General features: G+C 41.2%; 1 protein-coding gene across 18 annotated transcripts in view; it reads right to left on the reverse strand.

The window, feature by feature from the left end:
- Nucleotides 1-16,954, reverse strand: part of ANKRD44 (ankyrin repeat domain 44) — a 143,265-nt gene that overhangs the window by 56,946 nt on the left and 69,365 nt on the right. For all 18 annotated transcript variants that reach the window (XR_012633955.1, XM_074910755.1, XM_074910763.1 and 15 more), the window contains exons 3-6: nucleotides 13,038-13,116; nucleotides 5,794-5,864; nucleotides 2,029-2,229; nucleotides 376-463 (exon numbers count right to left, since the gene is read on the reverse strand). Coding sequence is in view for 17 of the 18 variants with exons in the window: in XM_074910755.1 (XP_074766856.1) it covers nucleotides 376-463; nucleotides 2,029-2,229; nucleotides 5,794-5,864; nucleotides 13,038-13,116 (439 nt within the window). In the remaining variant the exon portion in view is untranslated. The remainder of the gene's footprint in view (nucleotides 1-375; nucleotides 464-2,028; nucleotides 2,230-5,793; nucleotides 5,865-13,037; nucleotides 13,117-16,954) is intronic.

Raw genomic sequence — 16,954 nt, forward strand, 5'->3', positions numbered from 1 at the left:
AAAATTTATTATTGTATTGATCTGCATTTTGCACTAAATAGTTTTTAGCAAAAACTGACAGAAATACAATCTGTACTTTTTCAAGCCCAAATATACTTCAGGCTAGAATTACAATCAGGATAAAAAGACCAAAATGAAAAAAACAACACAAAAAGCCCACAACTGACTGTGTTAAAAAAGGAGATCACAGCCAAGTTCTCACCTGGTGCCAAACCATAAATGGGCAGTGTGTATTTACATCAGCTGAACCTTTCACTCTTCAGAGTGAATACAATGCTCACTTTCCACAGCCAGGGCTGCTCTTGCCCATTTTAAAACATGCTGTTGGTTTGTGAATAGGAAATTAAAAAGAAGGAGCAACAGCCCAAGCCTTACCCATGTACGCTGCCCAGTGAAGAGCTCTTCTGTCCTTTTTGTCAAAAGCATTGATGTTTGCCCCTTTGGCTAAGAGCAGGTTCACCATCTAGAAGCAACAACAGCAAGTAAACCAGCCTTGTAGATCACACTCAACAGTTTATAACAAGTCATTCTAGCAATAAATCTGGGACCACAAAATCCTGCCTTTGAATGATAAATTTGGGAATTACACAAAGAATGTTCAAAGCAGTGTGCAGTAATGACATGGACCAGTGATGGCCATAAGTAACCAGGCCAAGTTCTGTGTCCACAGAGGGGGCTGTGAGCATGCAGGGTGCTGCTACTTCAGTGTGCTTCAAATTCAACTTGGTAAACCACCTGGAAGATAAACGGGCCTGAAACATTGCTCTTAGGTTTTTAATGAAGACCAATTTAAGGGGCTTTCTTGTGGACTGGGACAAGATTCCTCCAGACTGTGGAGTAACAAACCTTAAAATCTGCTTGATCTTTCAACAAGGAGTGTCTACTTTTTGCCACACCACAGTGGTTTTCGTGTGCCCATGGCAGTGTAGACAGGCGTCAGGCTGCTTTGCATGTGACGCTGGCCTTTTAGACAGCATGGCTAAGAGGTGAAAAGCTGCTTTCCCCAGTGACAGTCATCCAACATTAAACATAAGAAAATCAGGGAAAAAAATAAAGAAAACTGAATGGAAAACACATTCAACAAATGCCTTTTTCAGCACAACATTTTAAAATAATAAATTGCAGAGCTGGATGATTGTCTTCCTCTTGTACACTGCTGTGCCACAGAGATCGGTTAATAACAGCATATATTCACAGTTAACATTTCTGACACAATCTATCCAAAAATTCAGGAGCTTTAGATCATGACTGCTAGACTCAAGCATTACTATCTCTTTCCTACAATGCAGCATTTTAAAGTCCAAATGCCACGTGTTTTACAGGAACTACCATTCCTCTTCCTTCTTTTAATTACAGTACAACTGATCAACTTTTTTTGACAGAAACCTACTGTTCCAGTCTGAGTTGTTATTCCATATCTAAATCTTCAGGTGTGGAATGGGCAAAAGAGGATCCTTGCACCCAGATCTAAAGATGCCAGCAAAACCCTTTGCGTAGGTGCTTTATTTACAAAAGTATGCTTTCTTCATATAGAAACAGTAATTAGAGTAGAAGGGTTTGCTTGTATAAGATAAGTAGAAAATCCAGAAACACATTTTCTAGAAGACTTATTAGAAAAGCAGACTGACTGGATCTCACACAGCTGAACATTTCTTCAGTATGAAATGAATCCACAATGAATCCACCACTTTTCCCTTCTATCCATTCTACCACTCTTATTTTCACAGGCAGTCAAGATCAAAAAAGCCAAGGACACACTTGAGTTGCTGGAGCTGGTGGCACAGCCAGCTCTCCAAGTCTGCATGCACATCTCACTTGCATGCTGGCTCTGCACAGGTACTTTCCAGCCACTGTCTTGTTTCTGCAGGTAGGAAACCTGTTACACATTTTGGAAAGCAGCTGAATGACAGAAATCATGGGAGTCAGGGATTCAGGGTTCAGTCTAGACCCAGCCACAGCTGGTCAACTGTTTGAACTGAGAAAATAAACAAGCAAACAAACAATCAATTACACTCTTAAACAACTCGCCTCAATGTGGCCATTGAGAGCTGCATGGTGCAATGCCGTCCGCCCTCCTCGGTCAGAGACGTTGACGCTGCTCAGCATGGGGATGATGACTTCTGCACACTTCACTGCCTTGTTTGCAGCCGCCACGTGCAATGGTGTCTGCCAGTTCTTGTCTCGAGCATTGACATCAGCTGAATGCTTAATCAATACCTGCACTGCTTCCTGCAACGGCAACACAGTAATATTAATAACCAAGCACTTGGTAAATACATGGCCCACCTCCTTGACAGCTCGCACATATTACCTATGCATATTACTTCTGCATATCAGACATGGCCAGGAGGAGGGAGAGAGACCAATCAATCAAAACAACCTCTCAGGCTAGTGAAACGGCATCATTGATTCAGATGCCAGAGTACACGTCACCTCTGCTGCCATTTAGAGCAGTGTCCTCACAATCAAAATTTCCCAGTTTGATTTTAGTATGTACAAAGTTGCCTGTGCAGAGAGCCCAACCTGCTTCATCGATTAATCTTCAGTACCTCAGTCATCACAACTGTGCTCTCATTGAAGAAATGAATGTACTTATTTGAGCTCACTGCTACAGAAATTATTTACAAAATGAAAACCACATCATAATGTTGGACAGTAAAATCATAGCAAATTGTGTAAGTTTTATTTATAAACAGGAAAAGGGAGAAAATAAAACTGAATATGTGAAAACAAAATTTTAGCTTTGCAAAAACATGAGAATCACAGGCAAGGGTTGATGCCGGTGTCCCCACGTTAGCATTAGCATTCCTTCCCTCCCCAAGGGCTATGCCAGGCCAAGGGTCTTCACTGCAACATCCATTCTGTCAGCTTGAGATCAAACAACATCTTTTAAGGTTAATTTTCTTGGTTAAAAGTGAATATTTCCCAGTGAAAAAATGTTCTGTTCTCTCTTAAGAGACTTGCCTCACTGGAGAATTAAAAATCACTTCTTTTCTGATTCTACTCATGCATCTGCCATTAAGCAACTCAGATGAAAAAACAAGTCTCAAAATTACATTTTGTTTCTTCTTCCTTTTTTCCCCACCAACAAACAAAATACAAAGGAACCACTGGGACACAGTAGCATTCAAGTAGCCTTGTCTGCTAATTACAACACACAGCTGGTAAGTGGGAGAGCCCTAGTCCTACATAGTACCTTATTCTTTCTCCATAAACTGAAAAGTTTTCTGGTAAGCCCAGCCAAAATGTTATTAATTAGTAACACACCCATACAGTGTCTTGAAATAGCACTTTTATATCTAGAATGGCCCGGGAGAGTGCCTGCAGTCTGTATCGACAATACGTCCATTACTAGGAGTTTTAGTTCTTTGTCTTCATTTTCTACAGCCATCTCACAAACTGTCCTCTACAGATTTGTTCATTTAGTGACATTGCATCCCTTAGGAACACCAGTAATATCACTGTTGATGTCTCAACAAGATTTTGTTTTTCAAATTACAGGCCTACTATTTTTAAAAGTCATTTAAATGTAATTCACTGGAGACCTCCCCAGCTGGGACATGAAATCAACAGGAAAATTCATGCACTTTGACTCTTAATGAAGGAAAGAAAATGTTACAGGAGAATGTTTAAAAGTAAATAGTAAGGACTGAAAAGTCTAAGCTAAAAATATTTAGACTTTTTTTAAAAAAACATTTGCACATTTTTGTTTACATCTGCAAATCTGCTGCTCTAACAGATTTGGGATCAAGATGTTAAAATATTTATGAAGAAGTTTTAATTTTATTGTTTTTGAGAGCATGAGGTATCCCTTTTTATTAACATAATCTCTACATGTGCATGCAGTCCATGCCATGGTGTAAGCCTTTGTGTTCAGTGTCTGTAGCTATCCCAAGTTATCAGAATCAAATCTCTTTTTCAGACTGTATACGGCTGAAAGCTGATACATCCATCAACAATCCTGCACAAACACACCTGAGGGCTGTTGATTTGTAAATAAACATTTAAATCCCTAAAGCCCACTTGAAAAATCAATAAGACTTAAGTAAAAATGTGTTTGTGCTTTTAATAAATCTATAGAAGGGTGCAAGGAGACAGCTTCTAAATCCTGTGAAAGCTTCATGGTAAAAGATTGATAATAAAACCTAAAACTCATAGATAGTCATTCTAAAAGCATTTGTGTTCACAGGAACTTCAAAAGCAACATCAAGTCCTACCGGTCAACTTTTGGACCATGAGTTCATCTCCTACAATCAATATGAACTATGAATTCACCTACTGCTACCTACTACTATCACCATCAGTTTTGTCCTATTATATTGAAGCTGCACATTTGTTAGGTTGCGTAATAAAGTAAAAGCAGCACCAAAAGAGCCTCAAAATGCTGACTCTTGTTTCAAAGTTGTTACTAAAGTTACTAAAGTAGCAATGATCATATAAATAACAACCAAAAAAAAAAAAAAAAAAAGATCAGGAGAAGAAAGCTCTGTGTGTTTATGAAATATATACCAGACCACAAAAAGGCATCAAAGACTGGTGCCTTCCCCTGCTGCCTCACTATTGCACCTGGGCACTCACTTTGAGGTACCATAACTGCTGACACAACAGAAGACGGTTTCTTATTGTGCAATTGGCCTTCAGCTGACGAAGAGTTAAAGATGAGACACAAACCCACAGAAAGACGTACACTTTCTGTTAGGACTGTCACTGACAATAAAAATCATGTACTCTGACACATCCAAAAAAAGAAACCAAGCACACTGCAATTCCCGCACCAGAAAGATTGTGGCTGTTTTTTAAGGTTTAAGTCTGATCTTTGTTTTCCAACATGGCTTTTTGTATTTTGCCTCATTACAGCATTCATACTCTATCAGATATTCCTTTCAGAGGGTTTCAGCGGATGCCAGCAGCTGGGAAGCTCAGCCAGCAGCCAAACAATGCCCGAGTTCAGAAGCGAGCCCAGGATTCCTGCCTCCAGGCTTGGCAAGCACTGGGACTGTTACGGAGGTGATTCAAGTCCATCAATCTCTGGAAGACAGCCACCCTCTGTCTCTTTTACAACCCCTCCCCTCGTCCCCAGCAGCCAGTTCGGTTGAGCTCAGTGTTAACTAAGTATTAGGAGGATAAAAGTAAACAGGGAGGTCCAAAATGGAAAGCCAAGAATAATGGTGCAGTTGAAAACACAGTCATGCCTGAGCTGCATTCCTGATAGTTATTGCTGCTCCTTTTTGAGATAGCAACGGAAGAAGTACAACAAGATGCCAGAAGATTTCTGATTGTCAGGTAGAAAAAATATGAGCTAAGCCTCCTTTATGCATGAATCAAATGTATTAACAGAAAACCTAACGGATGCCTTGAAATGCAATTAACCAAAACAAACTATGCGGTAATGCATGTTGGATCACATACACATCCACTCCCTTCTGGCACACGCACAGCATGCATACATCCATGTGGACTTATTCCTCTTTATTTCACCGCTTGAAGGTGACGTGACCACTGTAGAGCACTGTGGACTCTATCCCGCTTCAGTCCCAGTCACCCACTCCAGCTGATGGTTGATCAATATGACTTGCTATGGTAACATAAAGCATTCCACAAGGTGAAAACCAAGCAGAGTAAGGCTTAATAACTTGTAAAAGCTGGCCTCCAGCTGCAATGCTAAAGGCCCTGCACACAGAAAACGCTTTCCCTGTTTGCGTCGTCGTGCTACCTACTAGGGCTCTCAATGGTTTGGTTTTTCCACCAGCATGTAGTTTATGTGCAAAAGCAGGGTAATCAAATCTTACTCACTTCACTTCTTGAAGCAACTGCTCGATGGAGAGGAGTCAGCCACATATTGTCCTTGGCATTAACACGAGCGCCTGCAAGTAAACAGCAGAGGTTACATCCATGCCCTGGTTGCACCGCCGAAAGCCTTGCTCAACTGCTTCCTAGTAACAAGAGCTGAGCTGGATGTGGTACTCTCAGTGCTCCCCAGGACTCTCCTGGCACCCTGTTCACCTTGGAAATGCACTTCCAGATCCAGGACAGACAGGAGCTGAAGCGTGATTTGGAAGGAAAGGAACTGGATAGGTTGGACTACTATCAGGAGTAGCTTTGTTTACAGGGCACAAAAGAAGGAATATTTGTGGTAGGGGATGACATATGTATGTATGTATGTATGTGCACATATGTCTATGTATATGCATTTTTTTTAGATCAACTGATACAGTTGGGGGGAAAAAAAGCAACCCTTTGCTCAGAGCTCTGCTGCTGTCTGCAGACATAATGAAAGGAATGAGCGTTAACAACCGCTTCTGGTTTCCAGCTCCATCAGGCAGACCACTAAAAGATATAACTGCTTCCCTGCTTCGCAAACCTTGCCAACACCAAGAAAACAGGACTGGTAAAAGCTCAGGTTGAGGAAAGAACTGGGCACTTAGTACACCTCAGCTTCTATGGGTGTTACTCAGCAATCTCAGGAGAAGAGGGATGAAGAAGACTATCTGTTCGCCTCCTGTGCGGTTCAGCGCTAATGTGCACTCCAGCAAAGACAGCTGTGCAAGAGGATGGGCTTGGGGTGGTTTGCCAGAATAAAGGAATAATATTTAACAACTACAGCAGTGCTGGCTGACTGCAGACAAGAAAAAGAATCTTGTACATTTGTGAGATAAAACATTTATTTGAAAGAAACGTTAAAGCTATGCACTAATGTGATACCCCAGAAAGACAATCTAGTGAGAAGGGCTAGAGAAACTAATTTTTAAAAATGCTTAACCTGAAAACGTTCTATCTCTCAGGTCTGCTGGTAGCAGTACTAGTCTGAGAAGACCAGCACACGCAGAAAAATTTCAGAGAAGCACAGCCATCATACACATAGCCTGGATGAGCCTCTGAACTTCATGAACAAAGGGATTCTTAAGCTTCATTTTGCACCGTAACTTAAATGCATGCAAAACCCTGTAATTAATAAATCACACTCTCTGAATCAGAAGTACTTTCTGAGAGCCATTTCTCAGGAATATTAAGGTGCTTGCCTCTGAATCACAGCGGTTACTGGGAATTATGCTAGATAATCAGACAAGAAACAAGTTCTTTCATATTTCCACAAGTTGGGATGTAACTTTTTTGGCTGTAAGGAAAAGAAAACCACTGAATCTAAGTGAGGAAGCTGTTAGCTCCTGTTGCCTTCATGAAAAGGCCATTACAGTTGATACATGTTAGTATCCTGCCCTTTGCCTCCACTGCCCAAGGCTCTAGAGGGACTAAGACAAACAAACTCCTCCACCATCAGCAAGCTGACAGACGGGACTCCAAGGCACCTTACCTTATACTGATTTGGCCTGGTAAGGGTCTTGGTGATGCAATTTGCCTAGACGAATTCCTAATGTTTCCCACCAAATACCTCTTTTCAGGTTTAGCAATTTATTTTGTGTTTGCCTTGGTTTTTTGCCTTATGTTCTTAACTAAGGTTTCTTTTGGTTTATTTCTACCCATTCACTAACTCCTACAAGCAGATGGTCGCAAATCAGAAAGGCTTATGTGTGGAATAGCGAAGTGTGACAAACATATCATTCCTCAGTATTCAACAACTCCAGTGGCATTGGTGAACATGAACATGATTAGAAAACCTAGCGAAGTGTCTCTGTCAGTAGCTATTCATGCCTTTCACTGATCCACTTAAACTCTGAGAAACTGAAATAGTTGCCAAGAAAACAGCTAAAGAAAATAATAACAGCAAAACAATACCAGTGTAAATAAAATAATACACAGCATGCTATCAGCCTTTTCTTCCTCAGCTGTTTTCCACATCCCTTTACCTATGTGCTTTGGGACTCTTTATGTGACAAAGTGAAATTCCTCTTACATATCTATTTCAATGCATCTGCTGAATATATTTGTGATTCTGTTTTTAAAGAGCTGCACAATTCAGTTGTCATCTGTTACAGGAGCCACTGTTGTTTATTTAGTGAGGTGCACATTTTCTGAAGAGACTTCAAAATGTTTCCCTCTGTACTGCTCATTTCCTTCACCAAAATTCAGCTTTTAGGTTCCCAGCAGTTCCTTTCATGCAATGGATAACAATAATGAAAAAACTTCATCAGCACTGATGCTCACTTTCAAGGACGGAAAATATCTGTCATTTTAAAGGAGATCAAGTGGAGGCAGTCAGAGAGCAATGCTCATGTTTTCAAAGGTGTCCTCGACACTTCACAAACTTGAATGTCCATCCTGTGACAGCCCAGGGGACAGCTCTTTGAAAGCACTGAGGCACACAGAAATCCAACTCTAAAGACTAAGTGTGCTACAACATGCTAAGACATGTAAAATGAGCTGTGTCTAAAAATCAGAAGCTTAAATTTTCAAATCCATCCCACAACACTTCCTCAAAGTCACCCAGAAATTCAATGTCGCTCCCTTCACTCCGGACCAAGTATGTTAACCATGTTTTAGTGCACCTCCTACAACACGCTCTGAATTAACCTGTATTCATAAGGCCAAAGAGGGCTGATAATTCACTCAAAATGGTGAATACGGTGTCCTTCATAGTACAATCTTCCTTGAAAAGATCACAGAATCATCAAGGTTGGAAAAGACCTTGAAGATAATCCAGTCCAACCATTAACCTAACACTGACAGTTCCCAACTACACCAGATCCCTCAGCGCTACGTCAATGCGTCTCTTAAACCCCTCCAGGGATGGGGACTCCACCACCTCCCTGGGCAGCCCATTCCAACGCCTAACAACTTGTTCTGGAAAGAAATGCTTCCTAATATCTTGTCCAAACCTTCCCTGGCGCAACTTGAGGCCATTACCTCTTGTCCTATCCCTTGTTACTTGGTTAAAGAGACTCATCCCCAGCTCTCTGCACCCTCCTTTCAGGGAGCTGTAGAGGGCGATGAGGTCTCCCCTCAGCCTCCTCTTCTCCAGACTAAACCCCCCCAGTTCCCTCAGCCGCTCCCCGTACGACCTGTGCTCCAGACCCTGCACCAGCTCCGTTGCCCTTCTCTGGACACTCTCGAGTCACTCAATGTCCTTTTTGTAGTGAGGGGCCCAAAACTGAACCCAGTCATCAAGGTGCGGCCTCACCAGTGCCGAGTACAGGGGTGAGATCCCTTCCCTGTCCCTGCTGGCCACGCTATTGCTGACACAAGCCAGGATGCCATTGGCCTTCTTGGCCCCCTGGGCACACTGCTGGCTCCTGTTCAGACAGCTAAAAGATAAGCTGCTTTAAAGATTTTCCTTAACATCCTTTAAGGTAGCCACAGCACTGACTCAACCCATAAAATAGACACTTAAAAAAAAAACCCTCTCCAGAGAAAAGCCTTTTCTCAGCCCCTTCCTCGGCACTCTGCCCTTCAGAGGGCTTGTACCAGGGCCTGAAGGAAAGGCTTGGCTCTTGGATTTGCTCTGTGAGGCTGAAGTGGACAACGTAACATATAATATTACAGACAAAATCAACAGAGAGGAAACTTTCTGTAATCCACTCTTCTTTAATATGGCTGTTTTGTAATCTTTGCCATCTTTCACTCTTAAATTTTTCTGCCAAAAGAGGAAATAAATCTGCAACTGCCTCTGTTCTTTTGAGATATGAAATAAACAACCTGATGCTGGCTTTCAGGAATACAGTTAACATCTCTTTATCCTAACCAAAGTACAATTTTCTGTCCAGCACATCTGCCAAATCCACAGGTCTCTAATAAATCTAGATTCTGTAGTCTAAATCTCTGAAATCAGAGATGGACAATGGAGGAAGGAAACTCTATTCTTTAACCTATTAATGACATTATTAATGTGCACCTTTCCAACTCCTGCTATGAGACACAGCAATAGGCACACAAAAGTCAAAGGAATGACCCCCACCTCATACACACCTCCAGACACAATGCAAAGATCAGTACAAATAAAATATAACAACAGAGTGGCACCACCCAATAGATGGAACTGGGACCCACAACATGAGAGCAGCACAGCACTGTGGCTAGATGTGAACACAGGAACTGAACACCTACATGTCAGAAACAGGAGGTCAGGCAGGATCTCCTTGGAGGCGGCCTGGGGATCCCACCAGGGGAGAGCGCACAAGTCCTGGGTCACTCTTGAAGGAGTGAGGAGACAGTACTGGGACAGCCTGTAAACTTTCACCCAAAGGGGATACTCCTAATCCCCAAGGACAGGGGTGTCAAAGCCACAGGGAAGGCAGGGAGAAGGCTGCCTCTCAAATCTGCCTATTCTTTAGCCTGCCATAAAAGAAGCAACCCTGACTGTGTGTTCAGGTTACACAGCACTTTCCCCTGCTGCCTATACAACAGGGGTGGCCCAGAACCTGATGCGCATGTGACAGTCTCGTTTTCAAAATCTATGTGGCAGAGCTTACCAGGAACCCTTCCAAAGCATGCCAGGGTTTGTCCTTTTCCTCAGCTATTGTGCAGTTTATGAAGAATGGATGTCAATACTGCACGCACACTCCCAGTGTGTAATTTTCTTGCCAAGAAGCTCAGAGCCGTCTGAAATAGTAAGGCATAGTAATATGGCCAACATCACAAGCTCCTTGGTGACTGAGCTCAAACATTATGCCCTCGGGCACCACTCAAAACCCAGGAGCGGGAAAGGTACCAGCACAAATGAGAACAGAGCTTGTATTTGCCCAGACAGTTCTTCTTGCACATCCATGACTGTGTCATCATACAGAACTTCATTTATGTGAGATGGTTACCCTGTTCCTTCTCCTTCTTGAAGGAAAGAAGATGAAGAGATGCTCAAAGCTCCCTGCTTTCATGTAGCCTGGAAAAACAAAACCACACAGCACATTTCTCCAGTTTGAACCATATGATTATGGATCATACCTTCGAGCTGGTGTAAATCTACCTAGCTCTGACACTTAATGGAATGGGGTGATTCATACCAGTCAAGGGATCTGGCACTCTCTCTCCTGTATCAATTCCAGACTCCATTTCAGTGGCTACCTAGAAAGCCATTTCTGGTCTGTCTCCAACCACCTGGGCAGAAGTTTTATTCAACAGACACTACATTTATTTGTGCTGCCACCAGTTCAGGGGCCACAAATCTCAGAGTGTGCATATTTCATTTAATTTCTCTCCTCAGCCCTGTACAAAATGCAGTGGTTTGCCACTCCTCCTAGCTTCTACTAATGATGAGAATATGGTTGTTTGACATCAACAGCAAGCATTTTTGTGCTTTCTCTCCATGAAAACACCATCTCAATTTAAGTCAGACAACAAAGTTTTTCTGCTTATACAACTAAATGTTATGATCAGATTAGTCTTTCAAGATACTCTTTTACAAATAAAGTTTACTGAATGAAGAGGTGAAGCAAAGGGAAGATGCTGCTGTTGTCTTTGGAGCCTAGTTCACAGAGAGATCGTAATAACGAAGAGGTGTTCAGAGTAACTCATAATTCTGCTCCTCCAAACCTCATAAATCTCCAAACCTGCTCTTGGATACAAGTACTGATACTCATCATGAGTAATGATACTTCAGAGATTAAAGGAACAGGTAGAATACGCAACACAAGATTAATTTCGACTCATGTGAGCTAGTTGGGAAAGATCCACACAGGTCCTGCAGACTGAACCCCAGCACAGTCCCATTGACACAAAGTCCAATTTTTAAAAGCCCACAATATAAGTTTTTCACACTCACTCGGATATAGTAAAACAGCCAAGACATATCACCTGCATTTTATGCTGTTGACCAGACAGACCCTATAGCCCGTGGATGACATTTTGGCAGCGAGGTGATGGAACTAAGCATCCCAGAAGAACATTAGATAGTCTCCTCCCCTCATTAGGAATGTGATAGAAACCAAGAATGTTCACCAGGACATTTTTTGATGTTATGGGTATTCAGAGGAGAAATGAGCAGAACAGCTTCATCTTCCTCTTTATGTGGATACTGACTGTGCTGTTACTTGCAAAACTTGAAAAAAGACATTGTTCCTGCAATCTTTTCACACTAGAATGGAACAGTATGCAACAAACACCAACACACTGCAAAAACACATGCACAGATGAAGTTTATTAACTCTTATCTCCCAGTGAAGAAAACGATGTTTGCATTTAGCATATTGAAAACCCACCCAAGCATAACCTGTCAGCAGAGGAACATTCATTTAAATCATTATGTTGGTCCTCTAAGCAGGAGGCTGGATCAGGTAACCTCTAGAAATCCTTTCCAGACGGAATTATTGCGGGATTCGAGATTGGAAATGAGAAGGTGCCTCGCAATCACAGGACTGATAGTTCTGAAATAACTTTCTAAAAATAATGCAGCTCATTTGAAGAAGCAGTCTAATAATTTGCAAAACCAATCATATAGCAAGGTTGCTTGAAAGGGGTTAGATTGTACCATAAAGTTCCCTTCAATTCCACATTCTTAAACCTCCATAAGTACATTTCTCCAGTTTAGAAAAACACTCCCTTTGAAATTTGCAAGCACATCCAGGAGTTTTCCATGAATTATGTGTACTTCTTGAGAGATGTCTGCTTCATGCTTTATTCTGACATATTTTGATCATGTTTTTTGTCACTAAAACAGTTGGAAATTTTTTTTTTTCTTTAGATACATCCTGCTGCACAGTTTCTATTCTCCAAATCAACTTCCCGACTCTTAGAATCATGTTTCTAATGTAAATACCACTTACAATTCCAACTCTTTCATAACTTTTTTGCTATTATTCCATAATAATTTTTGCTTAACAGGAATTCTTAGCTTGTACTCCAGGACATGAGCCCACATTTCAAATATGTACTTCAGCAAGTTTCTGAATTCACAGATACTGTCAGTTTGAACACTTTAGAAGTTTTTAAAAACTAATTGATTTGTTTATTAATTCCGCTCAGTCACAGTGCATGTTTTATAATTGTTTCACCAAATTTAAAAGTATTTTTTAAGCTTGCAACAACTGCAACCAGCTCTGTGAAACTCAGAAATAGGCACTACTCGAAGCTCACACATATGCTTTGCTGGGTATTCACTGTAGCTTTAAAATTAGCTAATTTATAGTTAGTAACAGTGAGGGACACTACCTTACCTGACAAAATGAGAAGCTCAATGATGTCTGCATCCCCCAGGAACGATGCGACATGAAGAGGAGTTCGTTTCTCAGCATCCTACAAAACCATACATTGCCCAGTTATAAAGCATAGTAAATAACTGCAGTGTTAATGTTCGAGAGCAATGAATTTGTATATAGGGTTTATTTTTCTATGTGTATTTCTGTTTAGAATTAGAAACTTAATCTAAACTAATGAAAGAACAAAATTCAAGGTCTGAACAACACACTTCCTCCCAGTAACTCTCAACTTTTTTATCACTTGGTTCCACCAGATCTTGCAGACACTGTCTTTACTTGATATCCTGTTCACAGGTACATCAAATCAACTCCAAAATGAGGGAAGACATCATCCCTGGGTCTCTTTCGGAAACAGTTTCCACTCTAAATACTGCAGTGACATAATTCAGATGCTTCTGGACGTTAGACTTTGTAACGCAGTTTGCATCAGCAATATGACACCGTGACACCAGACTCTTCAGAAGGCTCTGGAACCATACCCTTGGGAATGCTTTGGAACCACACACAAGGACCAGATGCAATCCTCTAAATCTACGAAGGTTCTTGTACACCATTTAGCCTGGCTGTCTACAGCAGTCCAAAATGGGTTTGTACACCTTGATTGACCTTTAAACACAAATAAAAATTTAAACTTAAAAGAATTGCTAATAATCATATATACAATTTCTGAAGTACATCTACTTTTATTTAATTTCTGTAATCTTCAGCCTTAGGGAGTGACATTTTAAGATTTTCTTTTCTATCTTCAAAGGGTGTAAATACAGCGTTTACAAAAAACTCTTTCTTTTGTTGCTTTATTCAGATGATTCCAGAACATAGGCCTTTAAAACAAACTGCTAAACATTGTAATACGGGCAACAAAAGTCACAAGAACTGCTAATACTGCTAATCGTGCTATTTGACCTTTGTTTCCAGTCTTAAATGTATTTCGTTTCAGTTTCTTATCCACTAATACAAAACAAGTTCTAAAAGACATATCCATCAAACTTAGTGAATTAAAACCTATCAACATTAAACACTGTAAGCAGGTAATAGATTCAACAGTTCCTGCAAATTATACCAACACAGAAACCCTAGTGGTATTTACACTCTCTCCCTGAAACATGTCTCTGAGCTTGTCAAGTAAAACATCTCAACATGTCCAAGAGGTCACCAACCGCAAGCTGTTTTGGACTGTCTTCAAAATATGCTATAAATGTGGAAAAATCAGTGCAACAGAACCATCTGTCATGTGAATGCTGAAAATTGTTTTCCAGCACCGTGAGAGACAGAGCCACTGGTCACCAGAATAAATCACATTTAATTTTTATATTTTTGGGTCTTTTCAAACACACACGATGTATGTAGTCCTCAAATTCTGCTGCAGTGGGTTTTGATGTTACATACTGGGCATGCACATAAAACACTCAAAAGACAGATTATGCGACACCCTGGTTGTCACAGGTCAAAGGGAAAGATATCTTACAGCACTTCACCTCCTCACATGGTAGGCAAATTAAAACAATATTAAGCAGTGTCCATCCAGCAATGTCAAAATCACAAGCTCGAGGTCTCATATGCTCAGATCCTAAGACATAATCCACCACAGACTAACTTTTACAGGCTACATGAGTGCATACAAGACCTTTCATAAGTATTGATTCGTATTACTTGTCCTAAGGCAACCCATGGCAAAAAATACACTAAGACTGATCAAACATTTGTACAGAAATAGATTTGGTGGGTTTTTCGGGTTTTTTTTAGCTTGTTCATTTTAATACACAAATCTCTCTTTAGCACAGTGTAGTATTTGTAATACCTATTGTACCTGTCAGTGATAAATTTTGGGGCAGCTTCTTGCAACACAGCCAAGTTTGGCAACAGAACAGAGTAGTCTGAAGTTGAATGCTAACAATACAAGATCAAGCAGTTTTCTACATTGAGGAACCAAGCCTATTCAGTGTTTTACTGATTATAAGCAATGTTTTATACTAAACTGCAAATCTGATAGAAAATTGATAATTGAGGGAGGAAAGGACATGAAACAGAAAAGTACAATTTTTATCCTTCTGTAATGGGAATAACTCTGTAAGAATTCTCTTTCACTTTTTAAAATCAATGCAAAATTCTATCAAACTAAGTGAGAATCAGGTCTTCAGAGAAAGATGGGTTTAGTCACGTAACTGAATTTAAGATTAATTTCTCCAAGAGTGAAATGCTGGGGTTTCAACCCCAAGCCCCAAATTAAGGTTGACATGTGGGTGATTCCCACAGCCCTTCCCAAAGAGGGGGGTGAGTTTGCCTTTAGGCTTCCCTCCAGGGTGGGGCCGGCCTGGCAGACAGAGCCATTGGGTGAATGAGCCCCAGGGGTCCCACAGTCAGTAACCCAAGGTCAGGTGTCCCACTGAGGGATAAAAGCTGGGACCACTTGCAGGCAGGGGCAGTGTCTGTGTGTGAGGTGGATGCCCTGTGTAGAGTTCCCTGTTGGGGAAGGACCTCCCGCCTCCCTGGGACTGGGCTCCAGTCAGGTCTGGCTGTTGTAAGTGTGGGCTGTGTAGAGATTCAGTGTGTGGCTTCCTTGGTTTTATGTGTTTGGCTTGTTGACTCGGTTGTCTCCCATCCCTTCTATGGGAGACTGCATGTCACCATTTATTCCACCCATTGTTGGTCGTGGGGTGTTGTTGTTGGGGTCAGTGGGATTGATGTCGTTTATGTATAACCTGACTGACTTGTTTGTACCCCCAGCGCTCACCCATGTACTGACCCTTTGTATCAAATACAATTTGGTTATTGGTTCATCTTTATGCTGGCTGTGTCCTTTATGCTAGGCCTGATAACTGGCAAAACAAAGAGGAAATAAACCCTAATTTTTTTCCATTTATCACAACCAGGCACAAATCAGAGTTCACCCTCACATGAGATGACAAAACCCAATGTGTGGTATAGAAAATTAAAAACCCACAGAAGAGCCCTACAGGCAATGTGTTCAGGAGTCTGGCCAAGAGAAGTCCACACACAACACCTGCAGCTGAGCGTGTGGTTGAGCAACTGAGCGGAGGAACATCCTCAAGTTCCTGTTTACACTCTACACAAGGCTGACACAGAAATGGAGGAACTGAGGCATCTGCCAATCTGCCCAACCTTGTGTTCTCCTTAAAGCTGTGTACTGCTTTAGCAAGACTTAAATAGCTCACTGGCTTTGTGTCTGGCCCATGCACTAACATCTATTCAGCTATAGATGTCCTTGTGGCATGATGGTAGTAAAAGGAGTACAAGTAAATCAATAATGATCTAAAGGCTACAGAGAGAGGAATAAAAAGAAAATTTGTCATTTCAGGGAAAGGTCTGGCAGTACCCCAAACCTGAACATATATTATCAAGGAAAGGAGGTGGGAGCAAGAATAACAGGATTACAAATAGCATTAAGACAAATGATCAGATCTGCTTTAAGTGCAGTTCTCAGAGGAACAAAGTTCCGTATGAGACAGTAAATAAGCTAAACAATGGCCAGAAAATCATGCTGAGATGAGATAAACACTCTCTCCCCAAAACTGTATTAATGACTTACATTAGTTCACAGAAAAGATGATTCTGCATTTTAACATTATCTGTACACATTAATTTTTTTTAAAGTACCGATAAAGGAAATTAAGAATTTAACAAACAGGCAACCAAGGACAGAAGGCCTCAGCAAGAAAAAACACTCAACACATGCTTAAACTGTTCAAGTGATCACAGTGACACTGATAAGGCATTTCTGAAGCTTAAAGATAGGCTAGTCTAAGTGCTTTACTGGAACAGAGGCTCCCAAGTACACAAAGATGAGCAGAATGGTGGCTTGGATGGATCATATCAGCAGATGTAAAATATTCAGGCACATTAAGAAAAAAGCCAAC

Source organism: Athene noctua, chromosome 7 (genome assembly GCF_965140245.1).
Source record: "Athene noctua chromosome 7, bAthNoc1.hap1.1, whole genome shotgun sequence".
Taxonomy (NCBI): Eukaryota; Metazoa; Chordata; class Aves; order Strigiformes; family Strigidae; genus Athene; species Athene noctua.